At 42.9% G+C, this 16,393-nt stretch overlaps 1 protein-coding gene across 4 annotated transcripts; it reads left to right on the forward strand.

The window, feature by feature from the left end:
- The first annotated feature begins 1,891 nt into the window (after positions 1-1,891).
- Positions 1,892-16,378, forward strand: LOC109771010 (BTB/POZ domain and ankyrin repeat-containing protein NPR1). Of its 4 annotated transcripts, none has more exons than XM_073510025.1 (10): positions 1,892-2,175; positions 2,676-2,934; positions 8,265-8,493; positions 8,598-8,629; positions 8,856-9,074; positions 10,831-10,993; positions 11,085-11,494; positions 14,305-15,052; positions 15,247-15,420; positions 15,925-16,378. In XM_073510025.1, the coding sequence occupies exons 4-10, from the start codon at positions 8,624-8,626 to the stop codon at positions 16,176-16,178; spliced, it is 1,974 nt and encodes a 657-aa protein (XP_073366126.1). In that variant the 5' UTR covers positions 1,892-2,175; positions 2,676-2,934; positions 8,265-8,493; positions 8,598-8,623; the 3' UTR covers positions 16,179-16,378. The 4 variants fall into 4 exon arrangements, with proteins under 4 accessions (XP_073366126.1, XP_045090598.1, XP_045090599.1 ...); XM_045234663.2 differs by having other exon boundaries at positions 1,986-2,200; positions 8,598-8,748; XM_045234664.2 differs by having other exon boundaries at positions 1,986-2,200.
- The last annotated feature ends 15 nt before the right edge of the window (positions 16,379-16,393 follow it).

The raw sequence follows: 16,393 nt of genomic DNA on the forward strand, positions 1-16,393 counted from the left end.
CGTGCCTGGCCCATTACTGTGTGTGCCGTGCCGGGCTGGCACGCGTGCCGGGCATAGCAGCCCAGGCACGCCCCTAGCCGGGCCACGTGCCAGGCACGGCCCACTTCGCCTCGTGCCGTGCCGGCCCATGACGGGCCAGGTACGCGGGCTTTCCTGCGAGCCCATTTAACAGGCCCGTTTGGCCAGGTTTGCGTCTCTCGATGCGCGTGGCAGTTTTGCAAAAACGATTCCGGTTGCCACATACATATTTCGTTTTATTTTGGAAAAACGAAAGGTGATAGTTTTTTCTTTTTAAATTAGAGTCTCTATAATTGTGGTGTTTTTCGCAATTTACTCGAACTTGTGGGGAGACTGTAAAAAAATTACGCGTTTATGAAACTGTTGACGAGCTCTTCTTGCCCAAGTTTTTTTGAGAGATAAATACACCAAGAGTCTTAGAACTTACACGCGATGATCAATTTGGTGCATAAACTTGTAAAATACGTAATTTTGGTCTTCGAACTTGCACAGGCGTGCAAATACGGTCATATATCCTGTACGCGGGCGTATCCAATGCTTGCTTGGCACGCCAGCGTGGATAAGGCCCACTGTTAACAACAGATGACACTTTCCCTAAAAAAACAGATGACACTCGGTGCGACATGTTCTTGCATAAAACACCCCCGTCTTTTTCTATTTGCAGAAAAAAAATCATCGTTGGTTGGGAAGGGCTCCTGCGAGGGCCGAATACAGAAGCGGGTGGTGGGGGATCAAACTAGCTAGCTTAGGTAGCCACATGTTGGACCCGACCACTACAACACATATATTTACGTGTCTAAGATGAGATACAATTTCATTTATACTGAAAACGTCCGGTATTATCAACTGAATATGTGCCATGCACATGACTTGACTTGATGAAAGTAAAGTGTAGAGTGAACAGTTTATTAAATATGCACTTGTGTATTACCTAAAATATATTTAGTTAATACGTACATTTAAAATGTGTATTAAATAAAAAAAATGAATACAAAAAGAATTATACGCTCACGGCTTATATTTAAATTATACAAAATTATGAATACGACATTTACTAAATATTTATGAATATTCAATTGTGTATAATTTTGAATCATGATTTATATTCAAAAATAATATATAAATTTACATATTAGACACGGTAAATATCATACCAACAATCCAGATTTTAAATTATGAATATTTTTAATTATACACACATTAAATTATAAAAATGTAGATATAATTATTGGAACACTTTATAATTAAAATAGTATTTATGAATAGAAATTTTAACAATATTTATATTATTATTAACCAATTATTTTAAAATTCATAAATATTATTTTAAAATAATACATGAACAAAGTTTCTGCTCCACAAATTTCTAAAAAATGAACAGCTGCAACTATACAAACATTCTTTAATTATGAATATTTTAAAAAATATTCTACAAATTTTAAAAACGAACTTTTTTAAAATTATAAATATTTTAAAAGTATCTATTAATTTATAAAAAGACGAACATATGTAAAATAGGCCGCACAAACTGGAGACCATTTCTGCTACACGAGCTCCTTTGTTATAGTGCAGTAAAGCAGAGTTATCCTATAATACCATCTACAGGCTTTTGTTCGAGTGGCTTGGCTGGCCTGTGTGCTAACCTAGGGCGTGGTATCTCGAGACCTGGCCACACACTTTTTCTTGTTATAAATTTTGCTCTATGCTGACAGGTGCGACCCACCAGTTGTTAATTTTTTGGCAAATACGAGGGGGTTTCGTGCAAACAAAATGTCGCACCGAGCGCCACAGTGGGCAGCCAAGCATGAGAGATGACCGTGTACGGGATATGTGACCGTATTTGTACGTCTATACAAGTTCGATGACTAGAATCACGTATTTTACAAGTTTATACATTAAACTGACCGTCACGTGTAAGTTCTAAAACTCTAAGTGTATTTACCTCTTTTTTAAACCATAGTTATTTTACAGAACCGGCGGAGATGCTCTTACCTAGTGATTCCCCCAAGTCAACGAGAGAAGCCGCGTCCTGCATTCCCCACTTCCCACCGCGCCACTGCAAGATTCGAGCGCCGCCCCGCAGTTTCGACCAAGAAGCGACTCCGCGGACGGTGGTGTGGCAGCACGAGGCAGCAGCGACGGCAGCCGCGACTCCAGGTGACGGCGACGATACATTCTCATGGTGTGCTCTTCTCCTTTAATTTTCTTGGTTTTCTTCCGGTCGTTCTTCAGCTGTGTGAATCCTCATGCGAGTTAGATGATAGATCTCGTTTAAATCTCTAATCAGATGGATCGATTGGTCGTTTAAATCTCTATAAAGAGGTTGCCGCTAATTCGGTTTTGAAACTACTTTTTTGGGTTCCCTTTTACAGTTATCTTGTTTTGGATCCACGACTTATTGAGGACACTGTATATACAACAGATGCTTGCTATCTCTTGGAAGTGTATTTAGAAAATAAATAAATGCATGGGAAGTCTAACAAACGCCGCAAACATGATAACCTGGAGAACCAACTACAGGATCAAAGTTTAGAAGCACAAGCAATACCGTTGAAATACTTGGAAAAAATCACAAACAACTTCTCCATATTAACATGCCCATTTAGTCTTTCAAAAATATATGTAACCTGCCCATATTAACAAGTGATTTTAAACAGGGTGTGCAGCAAAGTGGGGAGATAATCGTTGTGAAGAGGCTTATGCCATCAATGGTGGGCGCTCAGAGTTTATTTGAGAATGAGGTTCATCATCTTATGAGGCTTAGGCACCCGAATATTGTGCGACTTATGGGGTATTGCTATGAAACAAAGAAAGTTATTTTAGAATACAGAGGGAAAAATGTTTTTGCTGAGAGGTCAGAAATGTTGCTTTGCTTGGAGTATCTCCCTAAAGGTAGCCTTGATGGTTATATTTCAGGTATGACAATCCAATATAGGACATGTATTGCTTCTAAGTTTTTCGTGTTCCTCCGTGATTGTAGTTTGCGTGGCTTGAGCGTAACTCCTAACTGCTGGATTTTATTCATATATACTAATGTTACAACAGATTGACATGTGGTGATAATATCTATCTATGAACAATAAAGGATAACACACAATAGGAGTTTTTTTTTTTGTGGGGTAACACACAATAGGAGTTTATAGTCCTTTCATATGTTTTCTACAGCAAAAAAAAATTGTTTTCTAGAGCAAACAAATTGCTGTGAAGGAAAACACAATGTGATAATTTACCTTGCGGAGGATAGCCCATCGTCATGGCTGTAGGGGATTAGATTAATTATTCTTGCTTGACCCAGAGTAAAAAACATATCATCCTTATGTTATTGATGCTCGGGTCTGTGATCCCTCCTAATATGATTGGGCTATGTGGATCTTCCTAATACATTTGGACTCTTCCAGTTGTGTACTAAAGTTGTAGGGAGGTAGGGGAAGTGCCCTTGCCCCTGGGGCCAGATAGTAGATTTATTCTTCTGATTCTTGCTTGTTTTATTCATCATAAGGGGTTCTCTTTACATAGAGGCCTAGTAATTCAATAGAAATAATAAATCATATGTTTCATCTCTAATTATCTTAAGGTTGAAGCTATGAGATACTCCCTCCATTCACAAATAAGATGTTCTAACTTTTTTCTGAACTGGATGTATATATACATGTTTTAGTGTGTTTGTTCACTTATTTCAGTCTGTATATAATTCATATTGAAACATTCAAAATATCTTATATTTATGAACAAAGGGAGTATATTTCAATATTAATCGTAAACTTTTCGAACTAAGAGATCATGGGGATCCTATAAGGGCGTCATCTATGTATATGGCCAAACTTGCCCTTACGATGGGACCTGCATACTAATCCATAAGGCAACTAAATGCACCACTATTTATATTGGGTCAAGAATAACCAACTCGACTGAAATTCGTTTTTTACCTATGTTTTATTTCCTATATATACTACGTGCTACTCCCTCCATTCCCTAATATACGACCTTTTAGCTTTTTCTTGATTCGTATGTATCTAGACATATTTTAGTATGTATGTTCATTCATTTTAGTATGTATGTAGTCAATATTTTAAAATGGCTAAAAGATCTTATATTAAGGCACAGAGGGAGTAGATAATATTATTCTAGTGCTTGTGGACTACTCACAAGCGTAAGGGCTCTCTTCATCTCCAACTTAGACCCTCAAACCGCTCGCATCCGTCCGGACCGGGCGGTCAAGACGTGATTTGCCATCCAACGCGTAACCCATCAGCCCGTGAACCGGTACGTTTGTTTGTTTTCCTGCAAACCAGAGGCAAACCAGGGGGCTTTGCGGTATCCGGACAACTTGGTCCCACCCAAATCCCTCTCCCTCGCCCGCGCCCTCTCCCGCTCGATGCGGTTGCCGTACATTCATGCCGGTTAGCGCTGCTCCAAATCGCTAGTATAGTATTGATGGCGTATTAGAGCGGACGCGACCTCTCACTGGAGCCGGCATTGAAGCGACACACCGTCCGAGAGCGTCGCCTGCGTTGCATCCCATTGTACGCGCCTTCTCTTCGCATGCAACCAGTCCGTCCGCCTGCCGACATTAAACAAGTGCGGTTGCTGAGAAACTAACTCCATGTTGAGAAATGTAGTGGAAAACAAAAAAATTCACCCTACGATCGATCACCCAGGAACAATATGAAGATGCATAAGTGTTTGGATCAACCATTGTTACCGACTCCGGTGTGCAGCGGAAGTAGACGAGTCGGCGTATATCGTACTTGGAGTCCCTCGATCCGCCCTCGAATGAAAGACCGAAAACACGGCCTCTTTACTTAGTTGCAAGCGTACGGTCTTCACGATCCAGCAGCGCTTCGCCGTCTAGAGCTAATCGTCGCCGGAGAACTAGAGGGAAGATATTAGAACCACATTGGACTTCTAATTATGAGGATTAGAGGAACTAGGTCTAGCTCTAATTAGTCGATTAGGACCAACAAGAACTAGAACTAGATGAACTAGAGGAGGCTTCAAAACTTGTGTGTTAAAAAAGGCCTAATACCTCAAGTATATATAGGTTGGGAGGGGAGGAGGGGGCGCCACACAAAGGGGAGGAATCCTCCCTCCTTGCGCCGGCCCTAGGGGGAGGAGGATTCCTCCCCCAAGTCCAGTTTGGCCTCCCTTAAGGGGGAAAGGAGGCGCCTCCCCTACATGGGCCTTGATGGCCCAATTCTCCCTCCACTACTTGACCTTTTAAGGTCCGTTGATATTAAATTAAATATAAAAGCCCTCTAACAATTATTAGAGTATATTATATCTAATTTAACATCACCGGAAACATTTGTCACCTATATATTATTTATCGGTAATACCGGGTATTGCCCGATAATCTCCGAAACCCTTCCGGTGACCCTAAAACGCTTCTGGTTCCTCTCGAAACAATTCTGAATATTGATGAAATAACTCCACAAATAAATCCTTGATACTCTCATCCTACTAACACTCAGTAGATCGTGATTACCTTAAGCTTGTGACCCCGTAGGTTCGGTAAATCAAGACATGAACGAAACCCTTCGTTCAATGACCGGTAGCGGAACCATGGACGTCCATATCGATCCCTATGATTACGCGAATGACATTCGAGTAAACCTTTGGTTATCATGTGATGTTCCCTTTGCTTCCCGATACTTTACAAAACTCGGGATGCATTGGTATCCTCCTGAGTCATACACATGCTCACTATCCGTTGATCTCATTACCGGTTTTGTTCTTCTTTCTCGTTGAAGTGTTCCGACATCCCCGTGACATAGTCACCTGTGTCTAATAGATGATTATGGATGCCGTCACACCGAGAGGGCCCTAAGAATATCCCTCCATCATTGGAGGAGCAAATCCTTCTTGAGCTATATAGTCCCTTATCAAACTTTTCGATGAACCTGTAAGTCATCGTTATGACCACCGTGTTATGGATGACGTTTGAGCAACCCAAAGTACACCATACGGTAGGAAGTGACTACGATACTCTCATTGTCTGAGGAACTAAAACACATGCTAACACTCTATGTTATAACAATTGATTTCAGACGATATTATCTCAAAGTATAAGAAACCAGATTGGGTCGATTCAATATAATCATATTTCTAACGTCATACTCTCAATGTTGTTTCAGGACTATCCTTACACTTAACGATATCCCAAGATCCGGAAAACACGATCACCAGCAACACTTGAGCTAGTCTTAGAGGCAGGACCCGGAATGTATTCTTTACCGTTTATCATTCCACACATGCATATGAGTTTTCCACTAAATCGCATATTGCACAATCATAACAGTTATAGCATGAAATAAAAACTCTTTAATTATGAAAATGAAAATAAAATAAAATAATATTATTGCCTCTAGGGCATATTTCCAACACTTTGGTGCCTGCATGGAAACGCCACCCGTCCGTCCACCTGCCGGCATTAATACGTGGCGCGGTTGGCCTGACCGGCACCCGCTATTTATACGTGGCCGGGCCCTCGACACGATCCACACCTCACCTCCGCTCCCGATCTCCTCTTTGCACCATGCCTGCCATGGCCTCGAGCTCGAAAGCACTGTGGGATAGCCTCTCCACCGAATAGAAGTAGGAGATGTAGGCACTGCTGCCGGTTGGCAGGCCTGCCAAGCCAGCCAGATACAGGCTGGCTTGCTGGCTAGCTCTCCGAAGGGCAGCGAGGCTGACGAGTCGGTGCCACCGCCCTCGCCGGTCCATGCCGACATCACGTTGGGGCAAGCACGGGCGCACTACACCGATATGAGATGAAAGAGCAGGAGGAGGCGTTCCGGCAGGCGTAACAGGACCAAAGGCACAACCTACGGCTCCTCGACAAGCACCGACTCGCGGAAGAAGAAATCGTCGGTGACCAGACGAACAAAAATGCCGTCACGACCATGGTGGTAGACAGTACGGTGCTCCTGGATGACCAGCACATGCTGATCCTGTCTTACTGTAGCGCCCGCGAGATCCGCCGCGAGCGATGGTGGATGTGAGTCCTTTGGGCAGAGAGAGATGCCATGTTCGCAGCAATCGATGCAATGGCGAAGGAATTTGACAACGAGACTGAGGACGTCGTCAACTCCGCGTTAGCCATTCCGCCGCCACCTTTCGTGCCCTGCCGCCATGGCAACAAGGATGACTCATCCATGTACAACCCCGTCGACAGCGAGGAAAAGTAGAACATTGGGAGGACGCCGCCGCTTGAGTTCCAATAAGGCCACTGCCAACGTCTTGTCGGGCCTCACAGTCGGTGAGCTTGCCCGGAGCTTAGCGGAGGCCACTACTCTTCCCCTCCCGTTTAAGCTTCACTTCTTGGGGCTCAGGGCCGGCTGAATTGCTGCCGGACATGGGGAAGACATGTCTTGGGAAATGGTTGCCGCCACGGACGGCGATCATTTAGATTAAGTTGAATAACCTAGTTCGCTATAGTTTAGTTGAAATATGTCGGAAATGTAATGATTTTCGTCTTGTTTATATGAAAATCATCCGGTTTGTTCAAATCCGATTGAAAGGTATGCGGGCATGGTTGGATGGCCGGCTCCCGTATCATTGTCCGTGGAGGCGACCCATGCGTCTGCGGACGGATACGATCTGAGCTAAACTTGGATATGGAAGTCTTCTTTCGTCTAGGATGAAGTAAGACCAAGCTCATGAGCTTATTATCCTAGGTTGTAACGTTATTTAACTATCCATAATAGTGCGGAAAGAAAGCCTGGAGGAAGAGTGGCCTTGAGTTTCTCGCCCCTTTGCCGTAGGACTCGTTAATTCTCTTTCTTGATGGGACGAGGAAGGGATATAACTCAGCGGTAGAGTGTCATCTTGACGCAGTTTTAGGGGTCTGTGTTGGAGATGCCCTTATGTTTTTTTTCTTTGTGGACAATCCCTACCGTGTATATGGACAGCCCATAAGAGTGCCTTTTTGCTTATGGGCAGTTTTTTCCATATACACTGTAGATGTCGTAACTAACTTGGCCCTGGGTGGGCCATGCACTATCGTACATAACATTTCCATAATCCAATTAGCTTGCAAAAACGTTTATATTATGGGACGGAGGGAATACTTTTTTTTTCTAAACTATTACTAATATTCTTCTCTCTCATGGACTCCTCACCCACAACCTCCTAGTGGACCCATGTCCACAAGACCACCACAACAATAGATTTTTCACCCGCAAAAAAACAACAATAGGCTTTCAGATAACATCTGACAAATGCTCTCTTTTTGGTACCAAATGCAGATGGATCATCCCAACTTGATTGGCACACGTGCTACAAAATAATTGAGGGGATTTGCAATGGTTTGCACTACCTTCACGAGCAAATTGACAAGTCTGTTCTTCACTTGGACCTTAAGCCTGCGAACGTATTGCTTGACAACAATTTGGCACCAAAACTTACAGATTTTGGGCTGTCAAGACTGCTTGATCAATATCAAACTATGTTCACTCCAAATCGTTTTGGTACATTGTAAGTTTAGTGCCTCTTTATAGTCCCTTCCTTCCAGTTCATCGGCAAAATTTGTTTTTCTAGTCTCTTTAGCACCACAATATTTATGCATGATGTGCATGCAGAGGCTACATGGCACCAGAATACATCGATGAAGGTACAATCACACCTAAGACAGACATATTTAGTTTGGGTGTGATTATCATGGAGCTAATAACGGGACACAGGGACTACCCAAGTGTTGCGGGAACATCTTCCGAGGGCTTTATTGAGCATATATGGGAATTCTGTTTCAGCTTTCTCAGTTTGATTCCATTTTAGGAGACTATGTTTCATTTTATCTTTGCATTACCGACATTCTGATTCTTGTTCTGATTTCACAGGTACTTAAAAAATGGAGAAACACATTGGAGAAAGCACAGGGGTACACAAAGCTAGAAATAGATTGCCAACAAATTAAACGATGCATTCAAATAGGTCTAATCTGTGTTAATCCTGAGTGGTCCAAAAGGCCTACAACAGCAAAAATTATCAAGATGCTTAAAGGACTAGAAAGTTCAGATTGTAGGATTAGCAATGAGGCAACGTCATCAGCACATCAGGTACAATCACTCAAGGGGAATGCATTTGTGGAACATGTACTATCTGTTACTCTTTCTTGTTCTTTTAAAAAGAGATATCATCATAATTTATAACCCCCTAAGTGCACAAACCTTTGTATTTTGATATATGTCTCTACAATGTTAGAAACACTACAAAATATCACTACTAAATCCATTAATTATCGAGAATAGCAAGCAGATTATAGCTGTTGGCCATCAACTATGTTGGCTGGTATGCTGTGTACATCACTCGATGTAGAGGCCGAGGGCTGTACCACTCTTTTCAAAAGACAAAACTATCTTGGCTGCTGAAACTTTTAGAGCCTTTTATTAGGTCCCCGTAAGAGTTGAAGCCCTAGGCACATATATAGCTGTAGGTGGTCACCTGTTTCACTCGTTGTATCATGTTGTCTTTGGTCATATGCAGTTCGCATTTTGGTATTGCTAGGATTGCTTTTCCTACAAAAATCTCAAATCAATTAACTATTTTTGACTTTTGGTACCTGTCTTACTCCAACAAGGACTACTTTTTGTATCTTTGTACAACGTTGATGAAGGTAATATCAATATGAAGAAATTTACTAAAAATGGTTATTACGGTCCCGGTAGATATACATTAAATTGCTCCCCAAACGTACAACCAGAACAAGTGAGGTACTGTTAAAGAATGTTGTGATAGACATTAAATTTACTATAAAAATGGTTATTACGGTCCAGGTAGATACTGATTTACTAACAAGTTACTGGAAATATGAAAAGCTACTGCTCAATAAAATTCGAATACAAAGGTAATTAAGCATGTAGTACAACATAAGGAAGTAAGTTCGCATATATCAGTAGCAACCTTGTGTCTTCATGTTAAGATATAAGTTTGTACAGAGCTAACCGTATACATACAGAAGTGATCCTCACTAATCGCAATGGATGTTGCTCCCTCTACTTTGTCATGCAAATTACTAAAAAAATCTATTAGTCCCTCTGGTAAGATTTACAAGCACAATTTGTTTTACCCATAAAAAAGGCACGATTCATTTGTCCCAAGTTAAACTTTTATAAGTTTGACTGGATTTATCGAGAAAAAACATCGTTAACAAGTTTTGACTTAGGACAAACAAAATGTGTCTTGTAAACCCGGCCGGATTCTATCTCTAAGAAATTAAATACTGTTTGGAAGTCGCACGAACAAATTTGTCTCAGAACATATACTTCCACGATGTATTATTTCTTTTGGGTTTATAAATATATTTCAATATAAACTAGTAGTCAGAGTTGTGCATTTTAGATTTTCGATGTCAAAGTTGTATTTATCTTCTGAGAAGTTTTAAGACTCTCCCTTTTACCTTGGTAAGAGGTGATTTAATCCTAGCCATCGATTAATGGAGGGCAATTTTGACTATACAAATACGGTAAGTACAATAAAATAAATAGGAAACATTCTTGATAGATTTAGATTTCTCTTTCCAAGATGAGATTTTCATTTGTGCTATGTATATTCGTTAAAATGAAAATATAGCTAGCTTACATGTGTATTTTTTGTATGCCCTTCCTTGCCTTCATGTTTTGATGGCTCTATAATTTATTTCCTTATTTATGGAAGTGAAAAGTCCATACTATTACTAGCCTCACATAATCATTGACAACTTCTTACCCCACAAGAGGTAATAGTAATATTACGGATCAATCATGAGATGTTGTTACTCATATCTGTTTAGCACCATCTTAAAATAGCTCTTATCTTCTCCCTTCTAACTGTCAGACTTCAAATGGGGTTAGTGAACGAGGAAAACAACCTCCAAAAAATACACTATGTATTGAGATTTTGGAGCAAGCTGAAAGACAGGATCTAGCATTGGTCTCTCTTGCAATTGCAGGTGACTGTCTATGTGGAAAGTTGAAGTTGTTGTACCTAAAAAACGGAGGTAATCTTCATCACAAGTTGTTTATTGTTGCTGAAGATTTTTTTTTTAATTCTGTTTTCTATGGGGTTGCACTTGGTGTTGTTGCATGCAGAACACATTTCTCCACAGGCATCCATCGTTCGCATCGTTGTCCCAGGCTCGCCTGCTGGTACCAAACTTCATGTGGACCCCTACATGCTCTCCATGCGGAGTCCCTACCTTCGTGCGATCTTCACCCGCCACAATAATCAATATGGTGCATCTGAGGGCAGTGCGGAGGGCAATAGGATGGACCTCCAAGAATTTCTAGGCAAGGAAGTGAAGGTCGAGTACGATGCGCTGTTACTGGTACTCTTGTACCTGTACAGTGGCCGTGTCGGAGACCTTCCCGAGTCGGCGTACATATGTGCCGACGAGAACGGTTGTGCGCACCTCGGCTGCCACCCCACCGTCTCCTTCAAGGTGCAGGTTCTCTTTGTTGCCTTCACATTCCAGGTCCCCGAGCTCACCAGCCTCTTCCAGGTCTGCATCTCCCTTTCCCCTTTGCCAATGGTCAGAATACTGCTATCACACCTTTAATGCAATGTGCTAAACTAGTTAAAGATTCAGAGACTATGGCTCTGATATGAATTTATCAAAACTACATGGGCAGGATAAAACCAACAAGCTATGGTGGGAGTGACTAAGAGGTGATTGGCAAAAGAAAAGATTTGCTGAGAAATGATTCACACAAAATAATCGAAGAAAACTAATTGAGATGTGATGTTTTAAGAAAAAGATTATAAGATCAAATCATACTGAGTAATTGTTTTATATCTATACTAAAGAACTATAAGTCAATGCAACATAGACACACAAAATCGGATGATAACTGTGAATCTTCAAAACAAGCAATCTGCAGATAATGCCTTCAACAAGGCCAGATCATAAGTTTTCACTGCATCCTACCACATAGGCGGTGACGACCACGCTTAGTTAGGAAGGATGAGTTAGGAAGGATGCTAGGAAGGATGAGTTAGGAAGGATGCGGTGACGACCACTTGGGTTTTTGCATCCTTCGTTCGCTCATGCTTCGTTCCCTTCTCCATGGTAGGAAGTGGTTGGACATATGTCTTCACGTTGAGGCCAGAACATGAGGAACCAAAGAATATCCCCCCCCCCCCCTCCCGATCCCCTGACCCCCGCGTCGCCAACCCTAGGCGACACGGGGGGAGATCGCACCGCCGGCCCTCAGCCACCTCTCTCCGATCTATCCCTCCCGCCGCCGCCCGAGTTCACGCCGGCGAAGCCCGGGCTGTGGGCTGTGACGGCGGCGGCGGGGTCTTCTCCCTCGCACGCGGTGGCGTCTTCTTCTGGCGGCGGTGACATGGTCTATGGTGATTCGGCGGCGCGGTGCCGCGGGAGCCCGGCGGCGGACGTGGCGGCAGCGCGGCCTTCCCGCGGCGGAGGCGCCCCTGTGGCGGCGACCGGAGTCTCGGATCTCGCCGGGCCCAGATGGGCTTTGGCGGGCCGACGAATCTGGTACGCGGCGGCAGGTTGGCGTGCTAGGCCTGACAAAGTCGGCTGCTTTGGCACCGTGGTGGTGCCGCGGCCGGTCAGGCGGCTGGATCCTTGTGGTCCAGTGCCCGACAGAGAAGGCGGCGATCCGTGCACAAGAAGTTGGATGGAGTTCTTCGAACAGATCTGGGTGAAACCCTGCTCTCCGCTAGATGCCAAGGCCGGCGATGGCGGCGCTGTACGGTGTCGTTCCCTTGTTGAAGGCATCGCCATGGAGAAGTTCTATTCCACTATCTGCTACCTCCGGGGGAAACCCTAGATCGGTAGATCGGAAGACGGTGGCGCTCTTGTGTCGTTTACCCCTTGGGGGCGTCATTCTTGGAGGTGTACATGGGCTCGAGGGACTAGTGGACGACATTTTTGGTGGAGCGGTGCTTCATCCTACACGCAGATCTCGACAGCATGGCGCCCTGGAAATTCAGTGTCCGACGTGTGACGATGGACTCGCGCAGGAGGATGACGTTGTCTGGCGTCGTGGTGGCGTTGATGGCAGAGAGGCCTCGCGCAGTCGATGCGTCAGTTTCTGCTCTGAAGATGGATCGGTGGAAGATGGTGGTGACGGGCCTTGCAGTGTGCGCATGTGGTGCCCACTATGAGTGTGCTGGACCGGTGTGTGACCCAGTCCAGGTTGGGGCATCTGGCTTTAGATGTTAGGCTTTGGTGCGATGTTTGTTTGGTATTAGGCTCGGACATTTGGCACCCCTTCATCAAGGGGATAGGAGTAGCAACACGTGTTGCCAAGATGGTGGCTTCAGACATACTGATGTATTACAAAGGATGTATTACTTTGTAAGGTCTTTGTGAATAATTAATAAAATAGTTGCATGCATCGCCCAGATGCAGAGGCCGGGGGTACATCCTCTGCAAAAAAGAAAATGGTAGGAAGTGGTTGCATAAGGTATCGTTGTTGGGTACCTTACTCGTAGTTTGGGTGTTGCCAACGATGGTGTGTTGGTCTTTGATGTTTTGCTGCAGCGGATAGTTTGCCTTGGCTTGACTTCTGCGGATCCTTTTCTTTATTTCTTTTGTGTAATACTTTGGGTTTGTGCATCCTTGATTTCTCAACTAGCTCTTGATATCATGTTGTTGTAGAGGCCAAGTGTATTTGAGATATACTTCCTCCATTCGGAAATGACTGACGTGGTTGAGTTTGAACTAAAACCCAGTTATTTTCTAACGGTAACTATTATCTTCGTAGAAAAAGAAAATCACACTAGTGTAGTTCCTTATTTATTTATTTATTTATTCCAAAAGGATGGTAGTTCCTTATTTTAACTCTATGAATCTTCAAAACAAGCTTTCACTACCTGAGACATCATATTGCAATTTGATTTGTTCTATACTACTCCCTCCATCCCATATTACTTGTCTTAGATTTGTTTAGATACGGATGTAGGTTGTACGGGATGTAAATGGCAAATAAATGGTGTCTGCAAGTCCCCTTTAGTTAGCTTTACCTAGCTCCATAGTTCATTTTCCCGGAAAAGAAAACAAAAATTTAAACTGTTAGATTATATAGTGGGTTTAAATGGGATTAAACGGGACCCGGCTGACATCCCGTACTACTCCCCCGTCCCAAAATAAGTGTGTCAACTTTAGTACAACTTTATACTAAAGTTAGTATAAAATTGAGACACTTATTTTGGGACGGAGGGAGTATTATTTACTAAGGCTGCCCACTATCGTCATAAAATGTAACTAGCTGAGTAATGTTCTTCTATCGTAGCTAAAGTTTCACCTACTAATAAGAAAATAATTCGCCTCTTTGCATGCAGCGGGATCTCCTTGATGTCCTTCATAAGGTTGAAGTGGATAACCTTCCACTGATCTTGTCTGTTGCAAACTTATGCAAAAAATCTTGCGGGAAACTGCTCGAGAGATGCCTTGAGATGGTAGTCCAGTCAAATCTTGACATGATTACTCTTGAGAAAGTATTGCCTCCAGATGTTGTTAAGCAAATTACTGACTTACGGCTAAGTTTTGGATTAGCTTCATCCGAGGACATGGGCTTTCCTAACAAACATGTAAGAAGGATACTCAGAGCCCTTGATTCCGATGATGTGGAGCTAGTAAGGATTCTGATCAAGGAAGGGCAGACCAATCTTGATGATGCATTTGCGCTCCATTATGCTGTAGAACACTGTGACTCAAAAATTACAACAGAACTTCTGGACATTGCACTTGCAGATGTTAGTCTCAGAAACCCAAGAGGTTACACTGTTCTTCACATTGCCGCCAGACGGAAGGATCCTAAAATCATTGTCTCCCTTTTAACCAAAGGCGCTCGGCCTTCCGATTTTACATTTGATGGAAGAAAAGCAGTTCATATCTCAAAGAGACTCACAAAACATGGGGATTATTTTGCGAATACTGGAGAAGGAAAGCCGTATCCTAATGATAAATTATGCATTGAGATACTGGAGCAAGCTGAAAGAAGGGATTCACACTTTGGAAAAGCATATGTTTCTCTTGCATTGGATGGTGACGTTCTTCGTGGAAGGTTATTGTACCTTGAAAACCGAGGTAATATTCATCTATAAATCATGTAGTGTTGCACTTTTGCTTGAATCTTTGAAAATTGTCTGTTTTGTATGGTCTGCACGCACTTGGTGGTGTTTCATGTGGGGTGAAGTTCTCCATAGGCAACTAGCCAATGCACACCTTTTTTTCTTCTCTTGGAAGTTGTGTATTCACACAATTATTTTCATGCTATGTAGTTGCGTTGTCGAGGATATTGTTTCCAGTGGAGGCAAGAGTAGCAACGGACATTGCTCAAGTTGATGGTACTTCGGAATTTGCCCTTGGTCATCTAGTTGCCATTGATCTAAATGGAACTCCTACCAAAATGAAGGATGAACACTTAGCTCGGATGAGAGCTCTCTCCAAAACAGGTGAGGCACAGCTTGTCTTTGTAAAACCAGAACGCTTCTATATTATTTGTATTGTCATTCTAATAATATTGACGATTTCTTGATTTTCGAAAAAACATTTGTTTCTTTAGCATTCTCAATAAGAAAGCTGGTGTAGCTGAAGTTGAAATCTCAGATTTTATCCCCTCCCCTGCTAATAATAGGTCTACTGCCGAATGCCTTGAAAGATTATATGATCTTGCACATCAAACAGAAGAGAATAATACTTGGCTTACAATCAGTTTGCCAATGATGGACAATTTGGCCCTTTTGTGCTCTTTGCAAAACTGAAGGCTATATGCTTAGACTAAATGACCATAGACATACAAAATGCTGATCGGCAGTTGGACTGCTAATAACTAGTCTTGCTTGTGTATGGGAGGGTGTCGGTTGACCTAGCTGTGCATAAACCTTTTGGAATTTATAAACTGATATTTTACCAAGTTTATGTATCTGGACTAATTGCAATCTGAATGTTTATACCAGTCAAACTCGGCAAACGTTACTTCCCGCGCTGTTCAAATGTGCTGGACAAGATCATGGATGATGAACCTGAGCTGGCTTCGCTCGGAAGAGATGCATCCTCCGAGAGGAAGAGGAGGTTTCACGACCTGCAAGATACGCTTCTGAAGGCGTTCAGCGAGGACAAGGAGGAGTTTAACAGAACGACAACCCTTTCATCTTCCTCATCGTCGACGCCCACTGTAGCAAGGAACTTGACAGGTCGGCCCAGGAGATGATGAGCACCCTGGCCCATTCTTGCCATATTGTTAGCTGATTCTTTTTCTGTCTGAAACTGCCCGCCGGATTTATTTTTTTCTGTTTAACGAGTACTAGTAGTCTAGCATCATCGTCAGATATGATGAAGCTGTTGGCTTTGGCCCTGTAAATCGCCTAGTTAGAGTTGCTGTAAAGTATAGGCAGTAGATCATTGGACCCACCCGTTTCCGCCGTC

The sequence above is a fragment of the Aegilops tauschii genome, chromosome 3 (genome assembly GCF_002575655.3).
Source record: "Aegilops tauschii subsp. strangulata cultivar AL8/78 chromosome 3, Aet v6.0, whole genome shotgun sequence".
NCBI lineage: Eukaryota > Viridiplantae > Streptophyta > Magnoliopsida > Poales > Poaceae > Aegilops > Aegilops tauschii.

Coding starts and splice junctions, on each gene's coding strand:
- LOC109771010 (XM_045234663.2), top strand. Junction 8,749..8,855: donor CCGAGGGCTTTATTGAGCAT/ATATGGGAATTC, acceptor CTGATTTCACAG/GTACTTAAAAAATGGAGAAA. Junction 15,053..15,246: donor ATTGTACCTTGAAAACCGAG/GTAATATTCATC, acceptor CATGCTATGTAG/TTGCGTTGTCGAGGATATTG.